Source organism: Psittacula echo (assembly GCF_963264785.1).
Source record: "Psittacula echo genome assembly, chromosome: 25".
Lineage (NCBI taxonomy): Eukaryota > Metazoa > Chordata > Aves > Psittaciformes > Psittacidae > Psittacula > Psittacula echo.
In genome coordinates this window covers 650525-667438 of record NC_137760.1, presented here as the reverse complement: position 1 = coordinate 667438, position 16914 = coordinate 650525, and the positions used below count along the sequence as shown (strand labels likewise).

At 58.4% G+C, this 16914-nt stretch overlaps 3 protein-coding genes across 8 annotated transcripts; 1 reads left to right on the top strand and 2 right to left on the bottom strand.

Moving 5' to 3' along the window:
• The first annotated feature begins 56 nt into the window (after window positions 1-56).
• LOC308229944 (cytosolic purine 5'-nucleotidase-like) lies at window positions 57-4719 on the top strand. 4 transcript variants are annotated; one of them, XM_080634327.1, is made up of 18 exons: window positions 57-182; window positions 1147-1220; window positions 1303-1420; window positions 1502-1597; window positions 1681-1772; window positions 1865-1922; window positions 2036-2129; window positions 2253-2306; window positions 2391-2474; window positions 2569-2610; window positions 2688-2795; window positions 2891-2957; window positions 3029-3199; window positions 3353-3404; window positions 3493-3553; window positions 3635-3811; window positions 3939-4040; window positions 4134-4719. In XM_080634327.1, the coding sequence occupies exons 1-18, from the start codon at window positions 79-81 to the stop codon at window positions 4188-4190; spliced, it is 1611 nt and encodes a 536-aa protein (XP_080490453.1). In that variant the 5' UTR covers window positions 57-78; the 3' UTR covers window positions 4191-4719. The 4 variants fall into 4 exon arrangements, with proteins under 4 accessions (XP_080490453.1, XP_080490455.1, XP_080490454.1 ...); XM_080634328.1 differs by lacking the exon at window positions 57-182 and adding an exon at window positions 612-807; XM_080634329.1 differs by lacking the exon at window positions 1502-1597.
• A 920-nt stretch (window positions 4720-5639) lies between these two features.
• Window positions 5640-12473, bottom strand: CKAP2L (cytoskeleton associated protein 2 like; the record flags this gene model as incomplete). 3 transcript variants are annotated; one of them, XM_080634542.1, is made up of 9 exons in its annotated part: window positions 5640-6011; window positions 6097-6241; window positions 6553-6616; window positions 7095-7250; window positions 7870-8062; window positions 8389-9437; window positions 9639-9705; window positions 11543-11609; window positions 12433-12473. In XM_080634542.1, the coding sequence occupies 9 exons, from the start codon at window positions 12458-12460 to the stop codon at window positions 5768-5770; spliced, it is 2013 nt and encodes a 670-aa protein (XP_080490668.1). In that variant the 3' UTR covers window positions 5640-5767. The 3 variants fall into 3 exon arrangements, with proteins under 3 accessions (XP_080490668.1, XP_080490670.1, XP_080490669.1); XM_080634544.1 differs by having other exon boundaries at window positions 12370-12445; XM_080634543.1 differs by lacking the exon at window positions 9639-9705 and having other exon boundaries at window positions 12370-12467.
• A 2800-nt stretch (window positions 12474-15273) lies between these two features.
• Window positions 15274-16557, bottom strand: LOC308230006 (interleukin-1 receptor antagonist protein-like; the record flags this gene model as incomplete). Its single annotated transcript, XM_080634447.1, has 6 exons — window positions 15274-15486; window positions 15574-15719; window positions 15842-16012; window positions 16125-16302; window positions 16383-16431; window positions 16517-16557. The coding sequence occupies 6 exons, from the start codon at window positions 16555-16557 to the stop codon at window positions 15274-15276; spliced, it is 798 nt and encodes a 265-aa protein (XP_080490573.1).
• Between the last annotated feature and the right edge of the window lie 357 nt (window positions 16558-16914).

Here is a 16914-nt window from a genome sequence, read left to right as displayed (position 1 = left end):
GGGGGGGGGGGGGGGTGTGGTGTGTCCCTGACTCCCTGTTGCCAGCCCCATGGCAGCAGCTGTGCCTCTGTTCACTCCATGTCCCCATCCTATGGATGCTCCCTCCCATCCTGCGATCCCAGCCCGGGTCAGGGCCGCGCACTGGGACCCGCGTCACCCCCGGGGTGTTGCAAGAGCAACCGGTGATTGCGGCGGGACCGCGGCTGGCACCGGGCCTTGGGGGGCAGCTTCGTACCTCCGGGGCTCCCTGGGGTGAAGGGATGGGACGTGCCCCGCGGCGCTGTGGCCCACCGGGATGTGCCTGTTTCCCGCGGGCACCGGGACGTGGGTCCCGTCTCTCCGGTGTGCGGTGCCGGGCAGGGTCTTCGGCGCCAGCCCCTCCCCGCGGCGCCCACCGGGGCAGCCTCGGGGCTGCAGCGGGGCTGGTCCTTGACCCCGGTTAATGATTCTCCTCCGGTCGCCCCCCGCTACCGTCGGGCAAACACCGGCACGGGGGGGCACCACGGGGTGCTGGGGAGGGGGAGCCCCTGTTGTGGGTGCCCGGGGGGCGCTGCCCCGTGGAAGGGCACGGGGGGGATCGCCCGCTCCATTGTGGGGGTCCCCACCCCTGGGTGCCCCAGGTCCCGTCCCGGCTGTTGCGCCTGGGGGGGGGGCCGGGCCGGGCGCCGGGTCGGGGCGGTCCCCAGGGCTCCGTTAAAGCGGCGGCGGCCGCAGGCGCCGGCCCGAAGCGGCGGCAATGGGCAGCGAGGGGGAGCGCGGGCCAGGGCCGGGAGATCCCCGGGCGCTGCGGAGGGACTGCCTACACCGGTGGGACCGGGAGCCGCGGGGCACGGGGATTGGGGGGAGGGCACTGGGACGGGGTGCAGGAGCCGAGGGAAGGACCTTAGGGGGTGAGGAGGAGACAGAGGCCCTGGGGGCCCCCATGTAATGCTGCCGGGCGGGAAAGGCAAACACGGGGGTCACCATCCCCCTTCGTGCCCCCCCGTCCGGCTCCATTTCCAGCTCAAAAGCCCATTTTTCTGCTCCAATAACTCACTGTGGGGCCCTTGTGCAGGGGTGGAGGGGGAGGGGGGCCTGTCCCCATCCCTTCCTCATGCCACCCCCCAGCCCTACCTCCCTGCCCCATAACCCTCCCATCACCCCCAGGATCTTTGTGAACCGGAGCCTGGCGCTGGAGAAGATCAAATGCTTCGGCTTCGACATGGATTACACCTTGGCCAGTGGGTCCGGGGACCTGGGGGGGTGGGTTGGGGTGATCCCCCCATCCCCTGCCCACACCCCCACAATTGCCCCCATGTACAGTGTACAAGTCCCCCGACTACGAGGAGCTGGCCTTTGCACTGCTGCTGCGGCACCTCGTGTCCATCGGGTACCCCCCTGAGATCCTCGCCTACAAATACGACCCCACCTTCCCCACACGGTGAGGGGTGTTCGAGGGGGTGAGTGTGTGTGTGGGGGGGGTCATGGTGGGGATCCCCCCGCTGATGGGGTGTGCGCGCAGGGGGCTGGTGTTCGATGCCCTGTATGGGAACCTGCTGAAGGTGGATTCCCATGGGAACCTGCTGGTCTGTGCCCATGGCTTCCGCTTCCTCAAGGGGTGAGTGAGGCTGGAACCCCCACAGGGATGGGGGGTGCCGGGGAGCCCTTGGTGTGGGCTGCAGCTCCTTGCTCCCTCCCCAGGGCTGAAATCCTGCACTATTACCCCAACAAGTTCATCCAGAGGGACGACATGAAGCGCTTCCACATCCTCAACACCCTCTTCAACCTCACAGGTGAGCGAGACACCCCCACCATGAGTCGCCCCCACCCTGGTGGGGTGCTGCCACCCAGCCCCCGTGCCCCCCCTCACCCCTGTCCCCTGCAGAGGCCCATCTCTACGCCTGCCTTGTGGACTTCTTCACCAACTGCTCCAGATATATCAAGTAAGAGGGGGATAGGGGGGCCTGGTGTATTGAGGAGGGGTTGGGGGGCTCCCACTTGGAGGAGCAGCCCCTTCACATTCTCCCCCCCATCTCCATTTTCCCAACCATTGCAGCTGTGACACTGGCTACAAGCATGGGAACCTCTTCATGTCCTTCCGCAGCATGTTCCAGGACGTGCGCGAGGCCATGGACCACGTCCACCTCTCAGTGAGGGCAGGGGGCTGGGGGCCGGGGGGGGGTTACTGGTGGAGGAGGTGCTGAGGGCCCTGGGGATGCCCCCCCCAACCCTGGGGCGGTGTTTGCCAGACCCCATCCCTGTCCCCTCTGCAGGGCTGCCTGAAGGAGAAGACTCTGGAGAACCTGGAGAAATACGTGGTGAAGGACGTGAGTGTCTGTGGACCCCCTCTCCCCAGAACCCCTCCCCACCCCGCTGCCCGGGTCCCGCTGTGCTGACTTGCCCCTCGCCAGCCCCGTGTGCCGCTGCTGCTGAGCCGCATGAGGGAGGTGGGGAAGGTTTTCCTGGCCACCAACAGTGACTACAACTACACCGATGTGAGTGGGGGGGCTCTGTGTGTGTGTGTCCCACCCCAGGGGGTACAGCACAGGCTGGGGGCTGACAGGGGCACGATGCTGGGTGTCCCCGCAGGCCATCATGTCCTACCTGTTTGACTTCAGTGATGGGGACAAGGTGAGTCTTTCCTCACCAGAAGGTATAGGGGGTTGTGGGATGCCACACATAGCCCCTCGCTGACACCCCCCTGCCAGGCTGGGACCGCACAGCGCCCCTGGAGATCCTATTTTGATCTGATCGTGGTGGACACCCGCAAACCGCTCTTCTTTGCCGAGGGCACTGTCCTGCGCCAAGTCAACACGGTGGGGCCATGGGGCAGGTCGGAGCACTGCGGGTGGATTGACCCCAGGATGGGCACCAGTGACGGCTCCTGTCCTGGGGTGCTGTTGTCTCGCAGGACACGGGGAAGCTGCGCATCGGGACGTACACGGGTCCCCTCCAGCACTGCGCTGTCTACTCTGGCGGTGAGCAGGGCTCCGTGGGCAGCACGGGGGGGACGTGCCTGCGCTGAGGCCCCGATGCCTGGCTCTCGCAGGCTCCTCGGACGTGGTGTGTGACCTGCTGGGAGTGAAGGGCAAAGAAATCCTCTACATGGGCGACCATATCTTTGGGGACATCCTCAAGTCCAAGAAGCGGCAGGGCTGGCGAACCTTCCTGGTGGTGCCTGAGCTGGCGCGTGAGCTGCAGGTCTGGACGGAGAAGAGCGGTGAGCAGAGCTTGGGAGGATGAGGAGGGGGGCCTGGAGCCTCCTTCCCCCCCGCCTTGATGGCCACACCAGCCCCAGTGGGACAAGCCCATGTTGTTTGTGCCAGGCAGTGGGGATACTGCCTGGGCTGAGTCAGCCCCATTGCTCTTGCAGAGCTGTTTGAGGAGCTGCGGAGCCTGGATCTCTTCCTGGCAGAGCTGTACCAGTAAGTGGGCATGGGGCAGGCTGGGGGAAGCAGAAGGGGGGTGTGGGCACCCGTGGGGGACCCTCCAGCCGGGTCTGTCCCACCGCAGGCACTTGGACAGCGGCAGCAGTGAGCGCCCGGACATCAGCTCCATCAAGCGTCGGATCCAGGTGATGCCTGGGGACACCGGCGCACTGCTATACCCAACACTGCCATGGTGCTGGGTGCCCTGATCCCCGCTGCACCCGCAGAAAGTCACGCACGAGATGGACATGTGCTACGGGAAGATGGGCAGCCTCTTCCGCTGCGGCTCGCGCCAGACGCTCTTCGCCAACCAGCTGATGCGCTACGCAGACCTCTACGCTGCTTCCTTCATCAACTTCCTCTACTACCCCTTCAGCTACCTCTTCCGGGCCCCCCCAGTCCTGGTAAGCCACTCGCAGACCGCCCCCCCGCTCACCCCCCGTGCCTCAGTTTCCCTGATGGAGGCGTTAGGTGGGCACCAAGCCCTTGGCTGGTGGGGCCCGGCCCCTCTCAAAGCCTCCCCCCATGCAGATGGCTCACGAGTCCACGGTGGAGCATGGCCGTGGGGACACGGGTGAGGCCAGCACAGCCCTGGCACCATGGCTGGCCTGGCACGGCCACCCCAGCCCACAGGTGAGGTGCAGGGACGAGGCCATAGGACTCCCAGCACCAGCACCCTGGTGCTGTGGGGTCCTGCGCCCACTGATCCCCTCACCTTGGCCTCAGGTTGGTGCTGTCCCCCAGGGCTCCAGTGGGGAGGAGGAGGAGGATGGAGAAGCCTGAGCCCACCCCAGCACCAGTGGCTGCTGAGCTGCCGGCCCCCAGGAAGGTGTTGGTGGCCCTGGGCTGCCCTGGGCTCCCACTGTCACTCATGGGCCCCCGGGAACCCCAGCTCCTCCCATCACTGGGAGCACCGCTGGGGGTGTCCCTGGACCCCACTGCAGCATCACTGGTCCCTGCAGCGCCTCCAGCATCAGAGGTTGCTCAAGCCTTGAGGGCTCTGGAGGCGACTGCTGCTCCCCAGGGTTCCCTTCACCTGTCCTGGCCCTCCTCTGCCTCTGCCCTTTCCTATTTATAAGATACTCAAACTCCTGCACAACAGAGACGTAGAATTGGCTGTTCTGAAGGAAAACTCAGGCAAGTGCAAGCCCCTGGCTGAGGGTGGCAGCTCTGAGGGCAGTGCTGCCCACCAGCAGTGCCCTGCACCCCCTTGAGAGACTCAGGCTGGAGCCAGGCCCGTGCTGGGACACCCTGATGCTGCTCCAAGGCTTTTCCCAGCATCGATGTTTCTCAATAAAGACGCTGAGCCAATGCTGGTGGTGGCTATGTTGAGAGGAGGCAAAAGGAGGGGCTGAGGACAGGATCGCTGCTTGCTGGAGACCAGGAGATGACATCAGGGCTCCCTTTCACCTCCTCAACACAGGGAAAATAGTGCCAGTCTCAGCAGCTGCCTGTGTCTGGGTGGGGGACAGCCCTTGGGGGTGGCAGGGGGCTGCTATGGGGCACTGCAAATGGGGCTGCACCCCCAGAGCGTGAGCAGGAGGTCATGGAGGGGACTCTGCTGCATGCTGGGGAGGTCCCCCCTGCAGTCCTGATCCAGCGCTGGGCCCACAGCACCAGAGGGACCTGGAGCTGTTGGAGCGAGGCCAGAGGAGGCCACGGAGCTGCTGCAAGGGCTGGAGCAGCTCTGCTCTGGAGCCAGGCTGAGAGAGCTGGGCTGGGTCAGCCTGGAGAAGAGAAGGCTCCTGAAGGGGAGACCTTAGAGCAGCTCCAGTGCCTAAAGGGGCTCCAGGAAACCTGGAGAGGGGCTTGGGACAAGGGCCTGTAGGGACAGGCCAAGGGAAATGGCTTGAACCTGCCAGAGGGGAGACTGAGATGAGCTCTTAGGCAGAAGCTCTTCCCTGTGAGGGTGCTGAGGCGCTGGCACAGGGTGCCCAGAGAAGCTGTGGCTGCCCCATCCCTGGCAGTGCTCAAGGCCAGGTTGGACACAGGGGCTTGGAGCAAGCTGCTCCAGTGGAAGGGGTCCCTGCCCGTGGCAGGGGTTGGAGCTGGAGGAGCTTTAAGGTCCCTGCAACCCAAACCAGTCTCTGAGCCTAGGAGGTGCCACAGCCAGACTGACATCATCCTACTGCAGGAAAAATCACAGCCAAGCAGGCACAGGCAGGCCCAGGGGACACCCCCCTGCCCCACCCCACCCCCCAATCCACACTGAATCCATACAGAGAGTTTATTTAGAACAGTGCTTATATATTTAAAACAGGCTTATCATGTACAACACATACGTATTTACAGTCGATAGGCAACAAGAGCAGTCTGTGAAGTGCAGGGCAGCAGAGAGCCTGCACTCTGCTGGGAACCCCTCAGCAGCTCTCAAGGGGATACAAACTCAGCCCCTCCAGCTCCGCCACCTCCGGCAAAGCCTTGTTTTTCCGGAAGAAGAACTGAGTCTCCTCCTCAGCATCCAGGATTTCACTGAGGGATGACACCACAGGGTCATGGTCCTTCAGCAGCTCCGGGTAGCGGCTCCCAACCCGCTCTATGCGCACTGAGCGCCGCACAGGCGTCAGGAATTTCAGCTCTGGGCCTTGCAGCAGCTCCTTTACTCTGCACAGAAGACAATTTAGGTAAACCCTGCAGTGAGCACGGGCACACGGGTGTTTGCTGCCAGGAGCGGGCAGCTCGGCCTTACCTGGGTACAGAGGTAACCTGTAACTTGATTGAAGCAGGCAGCCTGGTCAGGGACCTGCCTGGCAGGCAGGGAGTCGCTGCCACGTGCTGCCTCTTGCTCGGGCTCGGTGTCCTGGGCTCCTCAGGACCGGGCTGTGCCTTTTCCCCTGACAGGAGAGGCAAATGGCAGCACAGTTGCAGAGAGGGGAGAACAGGGCAGCCGGGGAGGGAACAGAACATGCTCCAGCCACAGCAAGGGCATCTCACTACAGAGTCATGCTGGGCCAGGCCCATCCCCAGCCCTGGCAGAGAAATCTTGCCCCGCATTTAAAATTGAAACTCTGGACTTTCACAACACTTGGCCTCCATCACAGCCAAGGGTGCTGGGACAGAGTGCAAACCATGCTGCTTCCCTGCCTGCAGCAACCAGGGAACCCCAGCCTGCCCATGCTCCAGTGGCCCCACATGCATGTATTACCTTCTGGTGTTTGGTCTGCAGCCTTCAGAATGTTAAGGACAACTTCTCTGAGCTCCTGCAGCGGCTGCAGGGAAAGCAAAGTGTAGGTCAAGGCAGGCCTGACTTGGGAATGGAGGCCAGAGCTACAACTGAATAGGAGAAAAGCTTTTTACTTCATCCATGCTGGAGACAGTGGCAAAAGGCTGCAGGATTCCCCTTCTGCAAGGGTGAGCTGTCAGCACACAGGCTGAGCCACAAACCCCACCACACGCTGCAGCTGTGCCGCCCAGACCAGTACTGCGCTGCTGGCACACCACTTCCAGCTACAGCTCCAACACAGCACACGCTGCATATGCTTCCTGGCCCCATGCCCACCCGCATGAACCCACTGGCTGGGCTGAGTGAAGCCAAAGGTGTCAAAATGGGACTGGCAGCTCTAAAGGGCTTTTTCTCACAAGTGTCTGGTGCTGCTAAAGTCATCCCAGAATCCAACCTTGGGATCTGGATGAAACGTGCTCCTGCAGGGAGCCCAGGGAGCTATCAGAGAGATGCCCCTCACTTACCACAGCACCAGCACAGACCGCAGCTCTGTACAGCCCTGCCGCATCAAAGGGGCCGCTCCGGGCGAGCAGTTTCACTTTGCAGATCCAGAAGTTGGCAAATTTCTCTGCCTGGGGCACATGGGACAGAACCTCCAAGATCTCCTCGGTCTCGACACCCTGCGAGAAGGGCAAGGTCCCAGAGGCAAGCGTCAAGCAAGGGCCAGAGGTGTGCGACAGGAAGCTGTCGGAGCACAACCACTCTCCCAGTGCTCGCTAGGGAAGGGAGGGTCTGAAGGGGCAGCTCTTCAGTATGAGGACATGGAATAGTTTGTAAAATTAGTCTGGTATTTCAGAGGGATGTGGGGGGATAAGTTCCTCAGTGCTGGCACTAACAGAGAAACCAAACCCCAGAGCAGGGCTGGTGGTCAGTGTTCCCAGAGGTGATGCTGCACGGTGGCTGTGATGTCCCCCAGGGACATGTCTCAAGCTGGCTCAGTCAGCCAGGGTTGCTGCTACAGAAGCTCCTGCTGCAGGGTCCCCTGCCAGACACCAGCAATGACACACACGTACCCCCCGTGACCAGGTACGGGTCCATCTTCCCCATCTCACTGCATGCCTTTGGCCTATCTGTAACTCCTTGAGGACTTGAGATGTTACCCTTCTGGCAACTGCAGCTCAGCATGAACATTTGCTCCAACCCCCTCTGTGCTGTTGGGGGAACACGGCCCTACCCTCATGTCCCAGGAAGCTCCAGGGGAAGAGGAACCCATCCAAGCAGCTTCTTTCCCATTCCCACCTCCTCAATGAGCTTCAAGCACTCAGTTAATACATCGTTGATCTTCTCCAAGCAATGCTCCTCCGGTTTCTCCTGCTTTTCTTTCTCCTTGACATTTCTGCAGGACGGCTTCACTGCCTTTTTCTGAAGCAGCATCATAGGTGGCCGTTTGTACGTCTTGCCTTTGGATGCCAACCACTCTTCCAGCTGTTTCCTGTCAAAGGACCCAGGGATCACTGTCACCACCCCAGTAGACCACCAGCACTTGCCAGGCTACTGTTTTCCCTTGGAATCTCCCTCTAGCCAACTTCAGCAGCTTGGGGAGAACATCTGTCCTCAGCTGGTGGTAGACAAACCCAAGGCACCACTGAACCTCAAACCCACCCTCCTCTTTTCTGGGGCATCAACCTCACACAGTTCACAAGTAAGGGGACTTTGGACCCTGTTTTCAGCAGATTGGTGCAGGTTCACCCAGTTAAACACTTCCAAGGGACAGCAGAGTTTAAAGCAAGGACAGAGTTGGCCAAAGCTACTACTTACTTGCGATCTGCTGCTGAGAGGTTCTTGGGAACACGCCTCGCCTGTATGCCACTTGCCTGTGGCAGCTCTGGTTTAAGCCACTCTCTCCTCCTAAAAGTGCCTTCAGTTGCTTGAGTTTTGGAGCCATGTGTGCTGCAAGGCCGGTTTTGGGGGACTGTCACTTGGGATGCTGCTGCGCATCTGGGAGGTACCGCCTTCATACCCCTCCTATCCACCTCCCCTTTAGCCAGGGACCTTTGCCAGGGCACAGTGCCACCCGGCTTCAGGCTGCTGTCCAGGGTTGTGGAGCCCTGGAGCCTGCCAGAGGCCAGAGACTTTGTGGGAGATCTTTTCATTTGAGAGGGTCTACTCTGGGGCTCAAGACTTCCCACTGGAAGTGTGCAGAGCGGCTTCTCTGTGGACTGCCTTCCTGTGTTAGGTTTTGCCTGGTTTGCCCCTGGGTTTTTGGGCAGCAAATGAGTAGATGCAGTGAGTGGCCAAGGGGACTGCAACGGCCGAGTTTTGGTACTTGGGTTTTGAGACGTGCTCTTTGAGCCTAGCAGGGTTTTCCTGAATTTATCCTCAAATGGCTCTTCCTTAACCTGGCAGCTATTCATTCTGTCCTTTGGGTCCATGACTGTTCTTGGCTTTGTGGCTGAGCTTTGCCTGTGAGCCAAGATGCGTGTGGAGACCTGTGCACGGTCATTTTCTTTGTTGCACACCAGCCTGTCCTCCAGACCCTCATTTGGAGAGCAAGCTGTCCCAGGAGAGGGGTGGTCACTTCCAGTCTGAGGTGCTGCAGTGGGGTCGGTCTCCTGCGCAAGCTTCTTGGTCCTGTCTGGATTTAGGTGACCACAGTTTGCAGTTGGGAGCCTTGCTCTGTTCTGTGCAGGGTGGCTCATAGGAAGCTTTGCACTCTTCCTTGGCTGCTGTGGATGCGCCACCGCTGCTCTCTGGGACGTGCTTGAAGACTTCTGCGCAGCATGGCCAGCACGCCACTTGGGTTTGGCACCAACCTCACCATCACCCTTCCCCTTGTTTCCAAGAACATCCTTCTTGCTCCTGTCAACCTGAAGACAACAAGTGAACCTCGGGTCAGTCCTGCCCCAGCCCTGCCAGCCCAGGGGTGACAAAGCGCTTGTCAACAGAACAGGAGCACAACAGGCTGCAGACCCTGTTCGGGGTCAGGAACTCACAACCTTCATTTGGGGACCCTGTTTGGCCCAGACTCCCTTCAAGCACAAAACTAGACTCAAAAGATTTCTACTTACATGCTGCAGTTTAGAAACTGGTTCTAAGGGAGGATTCAGGTGATTCGTCCGGTCCTTTAAAAAGAGTCTGTAGGAAGCCAAACAAATATCAGGCATTTAACAGCTATTGCACAAAACCACTGATGTCTCAGTCACAGGAGCTAGAAGAAGCTTTTGGAAAGCAAAGAACTATCAAGGAAGTACCATATTGTACCCAAAAACCAGCATAAACCAGTCCTGCATCCACCTCTGGAGGCCTCAGTACAGGAAAGACATGGACCTGTTGGAGAGAGTCCAGACAAGGGCCAAAAAAATGATCAGATGGATGGAGCATCTCTCCTGTGAGGAAAGGCTGAGAGAGTTCAGGTTTTTCAGTCTGGAGAAGGCTCCAGGGAGATGTTAATGCAGGCTCTCAGTTCTTAAAAGGGGGCTTATAAGAAAGATAGGAAGAGACTTTTCAGCAGGGCCTGTTGCGACCGGACAAGGGGTGATGGGTTTAAACTAAAAGAGGGAAGATTCAGACTGGATGTGAGAAAGAAACTCTGTACAGTGAGAGTGGTAAAACACTGGCACAGGTTGCCCAGAGAGGTGCTGGATGCCCCATCCTGTATGTGGCTCTGGGCAACCTGATCTAGATGAAGTGCCTGCTCATTGCAGGGGTTGGACTAGATGACTTTTGAAGGTCCCTTCCAACTCAAACTATTCTATGATTCTATGACTGACACCCAAGGTTGCCACAAAACTTCTGGCTTTCACTGACAATACAAGCAAGCACAACAGCTCCTGCAGGCAGTGGGTCTGCAGGCTTGGAGGCTCCCACTGCTGCTGCCACACTGCAGGTCACAGCAGCACCCCAGAGTTTAGTGTGTCACAGCGAGCTGCAGCCCCACAGCTGTCCAGGCACTGGGAGCAGAGCAGGGAGGTGGGAGAGCAGCACTGGCTGTCAGCTCCCCTCATCCTGCCCTCCTCCTCCTCCCTGAAATGCAGGCAGTGGTGTGGTTCTCTCACCCCTTGCTCCGGGGCCTGCAGCTCAGCCATTAGGGAAGATTAATGCCTGTGCAGATTTTTTTCTGTAATGAAAGAGCCCAGAGAGTTAGATGATTGTCCTCTGTGCAAGTGGTGTACAAAGCCAGAAAGAAAGATCATGAATCTTCTCTGCTCGTTTCTGTTATATTACTGGTGTTTTCCAGAGCCCTGGTACCAGGGATGTTTTGCTCTTTTTGGTCTTGGATCCCACTTCCCTTTATCTTCTCCCCCACTGAGAAGGTTTACAGCTTCCCCTGCACTACAATGTCATGAGGAATACTCACTGCAACAGGGAGTCTCTCAAGTGTTCAGGTTTGCCAAGCTCAGCAGGAAGGTGCCTCGCTGCCCTCACACAGGCTGGTTCCAGAAGAACTGAGCAGGGCAGAGGCTGGTGACTCCCTGAACACATGGTTGGGACTTTCTAAATGCACTGAAAATGCCCCTTCCTAATGAAAGGGCTGTTAAAAACCAGCCGTGAGACGTGAGCCATCCTTTATGCAAGACCCAGCTACAAAACTGAGCTGTTTGCACAAAGGCTGATGCTGCCAGCCGCAAGCACTGGGATGAGAAAGTTTCAGAGAGACTCAGAAAATACCCAGAAAGGACAATATCAACCAGCAGGAAATGTCAACATTCATCAACACTCAAACCATCCCTTTGCCTCTGCTGCCAGTAACTCCGCAGAGCGCTGCTGGATGCCATGGGGCCGTCCCAGGCGCTGCTTTGGCAGCGAGGCACAGGCAGGAGGTGTTCTTTGTACACCAGTGAATCACTGCAGGGAGAAGGCAGACCCTAGCAAGGCAGGAAAAACCATCTACACCTCAGAATCACGAAGTGATTTGTGCTGGAAAGGACCTTTACAGAACAGCTCATCCAAGCCCAGCGTCCTCCTGACTTACCTTGCACTTGGGCATTTTGGCTTTCCTGTGGCTGCAACGTAGTCCTGGAGCGGTCTCCTCTGCTCTTCTGCAAAAAGATGGTAGGAAATGCAGTGCACACACAACAACCTCAGTGCTGGATCAGAATGAATGTGTTTTACACCCACAGCATTACTGTACTGCTCCCCACCTGAGCCTGGCAATGCTGCTTCCAGCACCAAGTGTTGCCCAAAAGCTCATTGGTACATGAAGACCAGAGCTCTCCAGCACTCGCAGCATGATACTGCTTAAAACCTCAGTTGTATGGGGCTTGGGCAACTTTGAAAAGGAAAGGGAAGATGCTGCCAATGACCCTGCTTCAGCTGTGCATCCCGTAAGCCTGTACCTGCTGTGCCAAGCCCCTGCTAGCACAGGCTGGTGGGAAGCAAGAGCGTTTCAGTGGGGGGCGTAACAGGGGATACCTCTGACACCCCCGGTTTGGCTGCAGTACCTTAGGGCAGGACAGCCTGGCCTGGCTGAGGTCCAGCATTGCCCCATCCCCAGGGCCTTGCCCCCGTCCCTGGGGCCGTGCAACGCCCATCTGACGGACAGAGCAGCCAGCCTGCGCCCTGGGCTCTGCGGGTGTCTCAGCCCCTCTGCCCCCCAAGGCTTCCACAGAGCCACCCAGTGCTCCCCGCCTCTCTGCACCCCACTGGGCCATCCAAGCCTCGGGACAGCCCCAGCCCAGGGCAGTCGCGATGGCGCGAACCGCTCCCGGCCCGTACCAGCGGGGTGACCCGTGCCCCTACCGCACAGACCCCCGAGGCCGCCCCGCCCCACACCAGCCCCCGCTCCGCACCACCTCTCACCGCACAAGGCCCCGCATCGCCACACGGCCACACCTGCCCCACCAAGAGCCCCCGGCCGCTCACCCTGAGGCACCATCCCAACCTGCTCCATGACAAACACCAAACACCGCTAACCGCCGCGCAGCACTTACTAGAGAACGCCTTCTTCAAACCGACCAATGGAGAGCGCGAAACCGCCGGCTCCGGGCGGGGTCGGCGGGATAGCAGAGCTGTGATTGGCTAGAGGAGGGCAGAAGGGGCCGTGACAACGCAGTGGGCGGAGCAAGGACATGGGCGGGGCCCGGAGCAGGGGAAGCTCATTGGCTGCTGCCACGTCCATTAGACCTGGCTTCCACCAATCATGGTGCGCGGGGCGGGACATGTTAGGGCGGGAAATGGCGCCCCGCGCCGGCAAGTCCAGGTCGCGTTATGTCATGGCACGCCGTGCCTGACCATGCCATGCCCCCGCACATCACACCATGCTATGCCAGAGCATTCCACACTACACCGTGCTGTAATGTGTAGAGTTTGTTCATCAAAAGGTTTAAAGGAAAATATTGTTTGCTACATTTTAAGAAACTCTCTGTAATTGTCACTTCGTGTGGAATCATATTTTCTTTTTTTTTGTGACTATTGTACTTCTGCATTGCGACTTCTGTGTTAGGAAGAAGTCAGTTGAGTTATTGCAGGGGATTGTGAGAGGGAAGAGAAGGGGGGTTGGGGAGTTTGAGGTAGTGTCTTGTTAGAGCATACGGGGGATGGAGGTTGCTATGACGACTGGGCTGGGGGCGGGAGCTCCTCGAAACTTCCAGGAGACTTCTCGACACTTCTGGGAGCTTCTCGAGGCTTCTGGAAACTTCTCGAAGTTTCTCGACGATGAGACCCCAGCGGGGGGGAGAACCCATGGAAAAGAGCCACGTCAAAACATCCGAGCAAAAGAAACCACATGATTGGCTGAAGTCCGGAACCGAAAAGGTATAAAGGACAGCCTCCAAAGAGACCCGGTGTGCGTTTGGGGTGGAGCGGGGCCTCCTGGTGCACCCAGTGCTGGGTTTTTTTTATCTGCTATCGCTTGCTCAATTTAATAGATTTATATTTTAAAGCAAGATTGGCTCACTCATCAATAACAATGGCATGGAATGACATGCTAGGCCATGTCATGTCACGCCATGCCACTTCACGCTATGCCATGTCATGTTATGCCAGACTATATTGTTACCAAACTCCAGGAAATAAACTCTCCAACCAGAATCACAGAGGTTGGAAAAGACCTTCAAGATTATCAGGTCCAACCATTCGCCAGCCCTGCCAAGGCCACCACTAACCCATGGCACTGAGGGGGTGTGAACACTTGCAGGGACGGTGCCTGCAGCCCTGCCCTGGGCAGCCTGTTCCAATGCCTGAGCACCCTCTGGGGCAGGAATTGTTCCTCAGCTCCATCTAAACCTGCCCTGGTGCAGCTTGAGGCCATCTCCTCTTGTCCCATCCCTTGTTCCTTGGGAGCAGAGCCCAGCCCCTCCTGGCTCCATCCTCCTCTCAGGCACTTGTAGGGAGCGATCAGGTCCCCCCTGAGCCTTCTCTTCTCCAGCCTGAACCCCCCAGGTCCCTCAGCCCTTCCCCATCACACTGTGCTCCAGGCCCCGCACCAGCTCCGCTGCCCTTCTCTGGCCCCACTCCAGCACCTCAATGTCTCTCCTGTAGGGAGGGGCCCAGAGCTGAGCACAGGATTCAAGGTGCAGCCTCACCAGTGCCCAGTGCAGGGGCACAATCCCTGCCCTGGCCCTGCTGCCCCACTGGTGCTGATCCAGGCCAGGATGCTGGGGGCTTCCTTGGCTGCCTGGGCACAAGCTGCTCGTGATCAGCTCCATCAATCAGCACCCCCAGCTCCTTTCCCATGAGGAGCTTTCCAGCCACTCTGCCCCAATGAATGACAGGTTAGAAAACGACACGACTTTATTGCAGCACGGGGTACTGGAGGATTGCTCTGCCTGTCGTATGCACCCAGAAGAGACAGTTCACAGCTTATGTACCTTTATTATATACGTACTTCTTCTAATGCCATGAAATGCCCACCCAGTTCCTGTTCCTCATGTTAATGGGAATTTGGGCAGACAAGGCCATGGCACAGGCACTGTGAATTTGAGGACTGGCCCCTGAGGATCATGGAATCCTTGTAGCCCTGTCTATGGCTTTGTCTCTATATGCAGTGAATTACTAATTTAATTCAGTATCAATTCCACATGAGGCTTTAACATGGCAGGCCACACTATGTCACAGCATGCTAAGGGATAACATGCAATGCCACACCATGTCACACCATGCTATGCCAGGCCATGCAATGCCACACCACATCACACCATGCTATGCCAGGTCATACCATACCAGGACATGCCACACCACACCACGTCGCGCGGTGCCACAGCTGCAGTGGGAAACCCACCCAGCCACCCCCTGGCTGCGGGAAGATCCTGCTTGCGCCAGCCAAGCTCACAGGCTGTAGGGTCACCCCCACCCCCTAGGCATTGCAGTCATGCCTGGAGAGCCCAGAAAGCAGCTGGAACTGCAGGATTTCTCCATCCATACACCATTCTCCACATGATTTCAGCCCTGTGAGACACCAATCTGGGAAACCTTTTATTTCCACCTCCATTACCAACAAATTCCAGATAACAAAACCACAATATTTCCAATAAAATATACAATAAGTTAAAAGCAAGAGGTGTTACACAATAAATAAGAACAAAAGCACTGGATATACGCAATAAATCAGTGCAAATGGGGGTGGGTCGGGCCAACAGGGCCCAGAGATGCTATTTCATCTGAAATAGATGGAGAGGATGGGGGGTCCCACTGGGATTTGTACTTGGTACATACAGCCTGAGAACCAGCGACTGCCAGTTGGTTTGGGTTGGGAGCGGGGCCTCCTCAGTGCCTGCTCAGCTCGTAAGTGGCAATGTTGACCTGGTCAGGGTGGTTGGTGATGCTGACGGGCTGGCGGGGCTGCAGGGAAGTGCAGATGAACCAGCCAGGGAAGGCAGCCGACTCAAAGCGTGTGGTGCCCTCAGCTGGGCTGTCCAGGCGGTAGAAGATGAAGCGGGTCAGCTCCACACTCTCAATGTCCCTCCTGACGTCAGCTTCCTACAACCAAGGGGTGAAACGGGATTCAGGGTGAGGTGGAGCCCCCAGACCCATCTGAGATGATGCCAGCAGGATCCCCCCACTCACCTCGAGCTGCAGCACGGGCTCAGCACCGCTCATCACACACGACATGTAGAGTTGGTAGCCCTTGATGCCCAATGCCACTGGCACCCGCCCAGTCCCTGGGGCACCCTGTGATGACTGAGGACGGTACAGAGCGATGTTGAGCTTCACTGCAGAAAGAAGGAATGAGTTAATGGGTGATTGTGGAGCTGTGGGATGGCACCTCTGTGGTCCTGGAGACATTGGGTCTGTTTGGGGATGGGGACATTGGGTCAAGACTGTGTCCCCTTACCTTTCCGCCCAGCAGAGGGTCCCTGCAGGTGCAGGGCCACCAGCTGAGTGGGTGACTCCAGCACAAAGCACTTCTGGTCAATATCGAGGATGTCGAAGGACTGGGAGCGGGTGTAGCGATAGACAGGTGCTCCAGCATAGCTGCTATTAATCCGCTGGAAGGAGACAGGCTCTGTGGGGAGGGAGAGAGTCAGGGGTCAGGGGGATGCTAATGATCTCCGTTGCAAGAGCATCTCCCAGGAGTATCCCCCACCTGGGCTGACACCCTGACATCACCCCCTTACCAAAAATATCATCCAGGAAGTCCCCAAGGTCACTGTCAGCAAACTCCTTGTGTGCTGGTTTGGTCACAGGCGCCACAAGGACAGCAGCCTGGTGAAAGGTCCTGGCAGGGTGTCCCTTGGTCACTGTCACCTGGATGCCCACCCCAGGTGATGCCACATCCAAGTCCAGTCGGGGTTTCTGGGGAGGAAAGGGGATGTGGGGTAAGAGCCCAGGTTCTCCACACAGGGTTCTCACGGTTTCCACCATGCCAGTGTTACCTTCTGCAGGCAGAGGCAGTCAGGGCCAAAAAACGTCTCCTCATTCAGGCTAAAAGGCAAAAGGAGATGGTGAAGCCAGGGCCACCAAGGCGGCATCACATGCCCCACGTCCCCTCCGGCACGGCCATGCTTACCTGCTGCTCTCCAGTATGTCCAAATCAGGGACGAATGCCATCTCCGCTGCTGATTGCAAAACCTGGGGGAGACCTGCCAGTACCTGTTGAGTGCTGCGGCACCCAGCTGCCTGCTCCTGCCTGTGCTGCTTGTGGCGTCACTTGGGCGCTCTCTGAGCCTGGTGTTGGCGTGGTGGGTTTTCAAGAGCCTCCGAAGGAAGTGCCGTCAGAGCGGAGTTTCCACCTTTCGCAATGCCTGGATTTGCCCAGTTCCTCCAGAGAGACCGAGGGGTTTGGGGGGCTGCCCTGAGCAGCACTGTGGGGCTGAGCATGTGGCTGTGTGTTTGGAAGAATGGGGGGATGCTTTGGGGTTGGGGTGTGGAGCAGAGAGCAGGGCTGATGCTCCAGGGCTGGTATGT

Excerpts from the sequence above, each read along its gene's own strand:
- LOC308229944 (XM_080634327.1), top strand. The coding sequence starts at position 79 with ATGTCCCCATCCTATGGATGCTCCCTCCCATCCTGCGATCCCAGCCCG. Across the intron at positions 2,611-2,687 it reads ACTTCAGTGATGGGGACAAG|GCTGGGACCGCACAGCGCCC; the intron begins GTGAGTCTTTCC and ends CCCCCCTGCCAG. Across the intron at positions 3,812-3,938 it reads TCCGGGCCCCCCCAGTCCTG|ATGGCTCACGAGTCCACGGT; the intron begins GTAAGCCACTCG and ends CCCCCCATGCAG.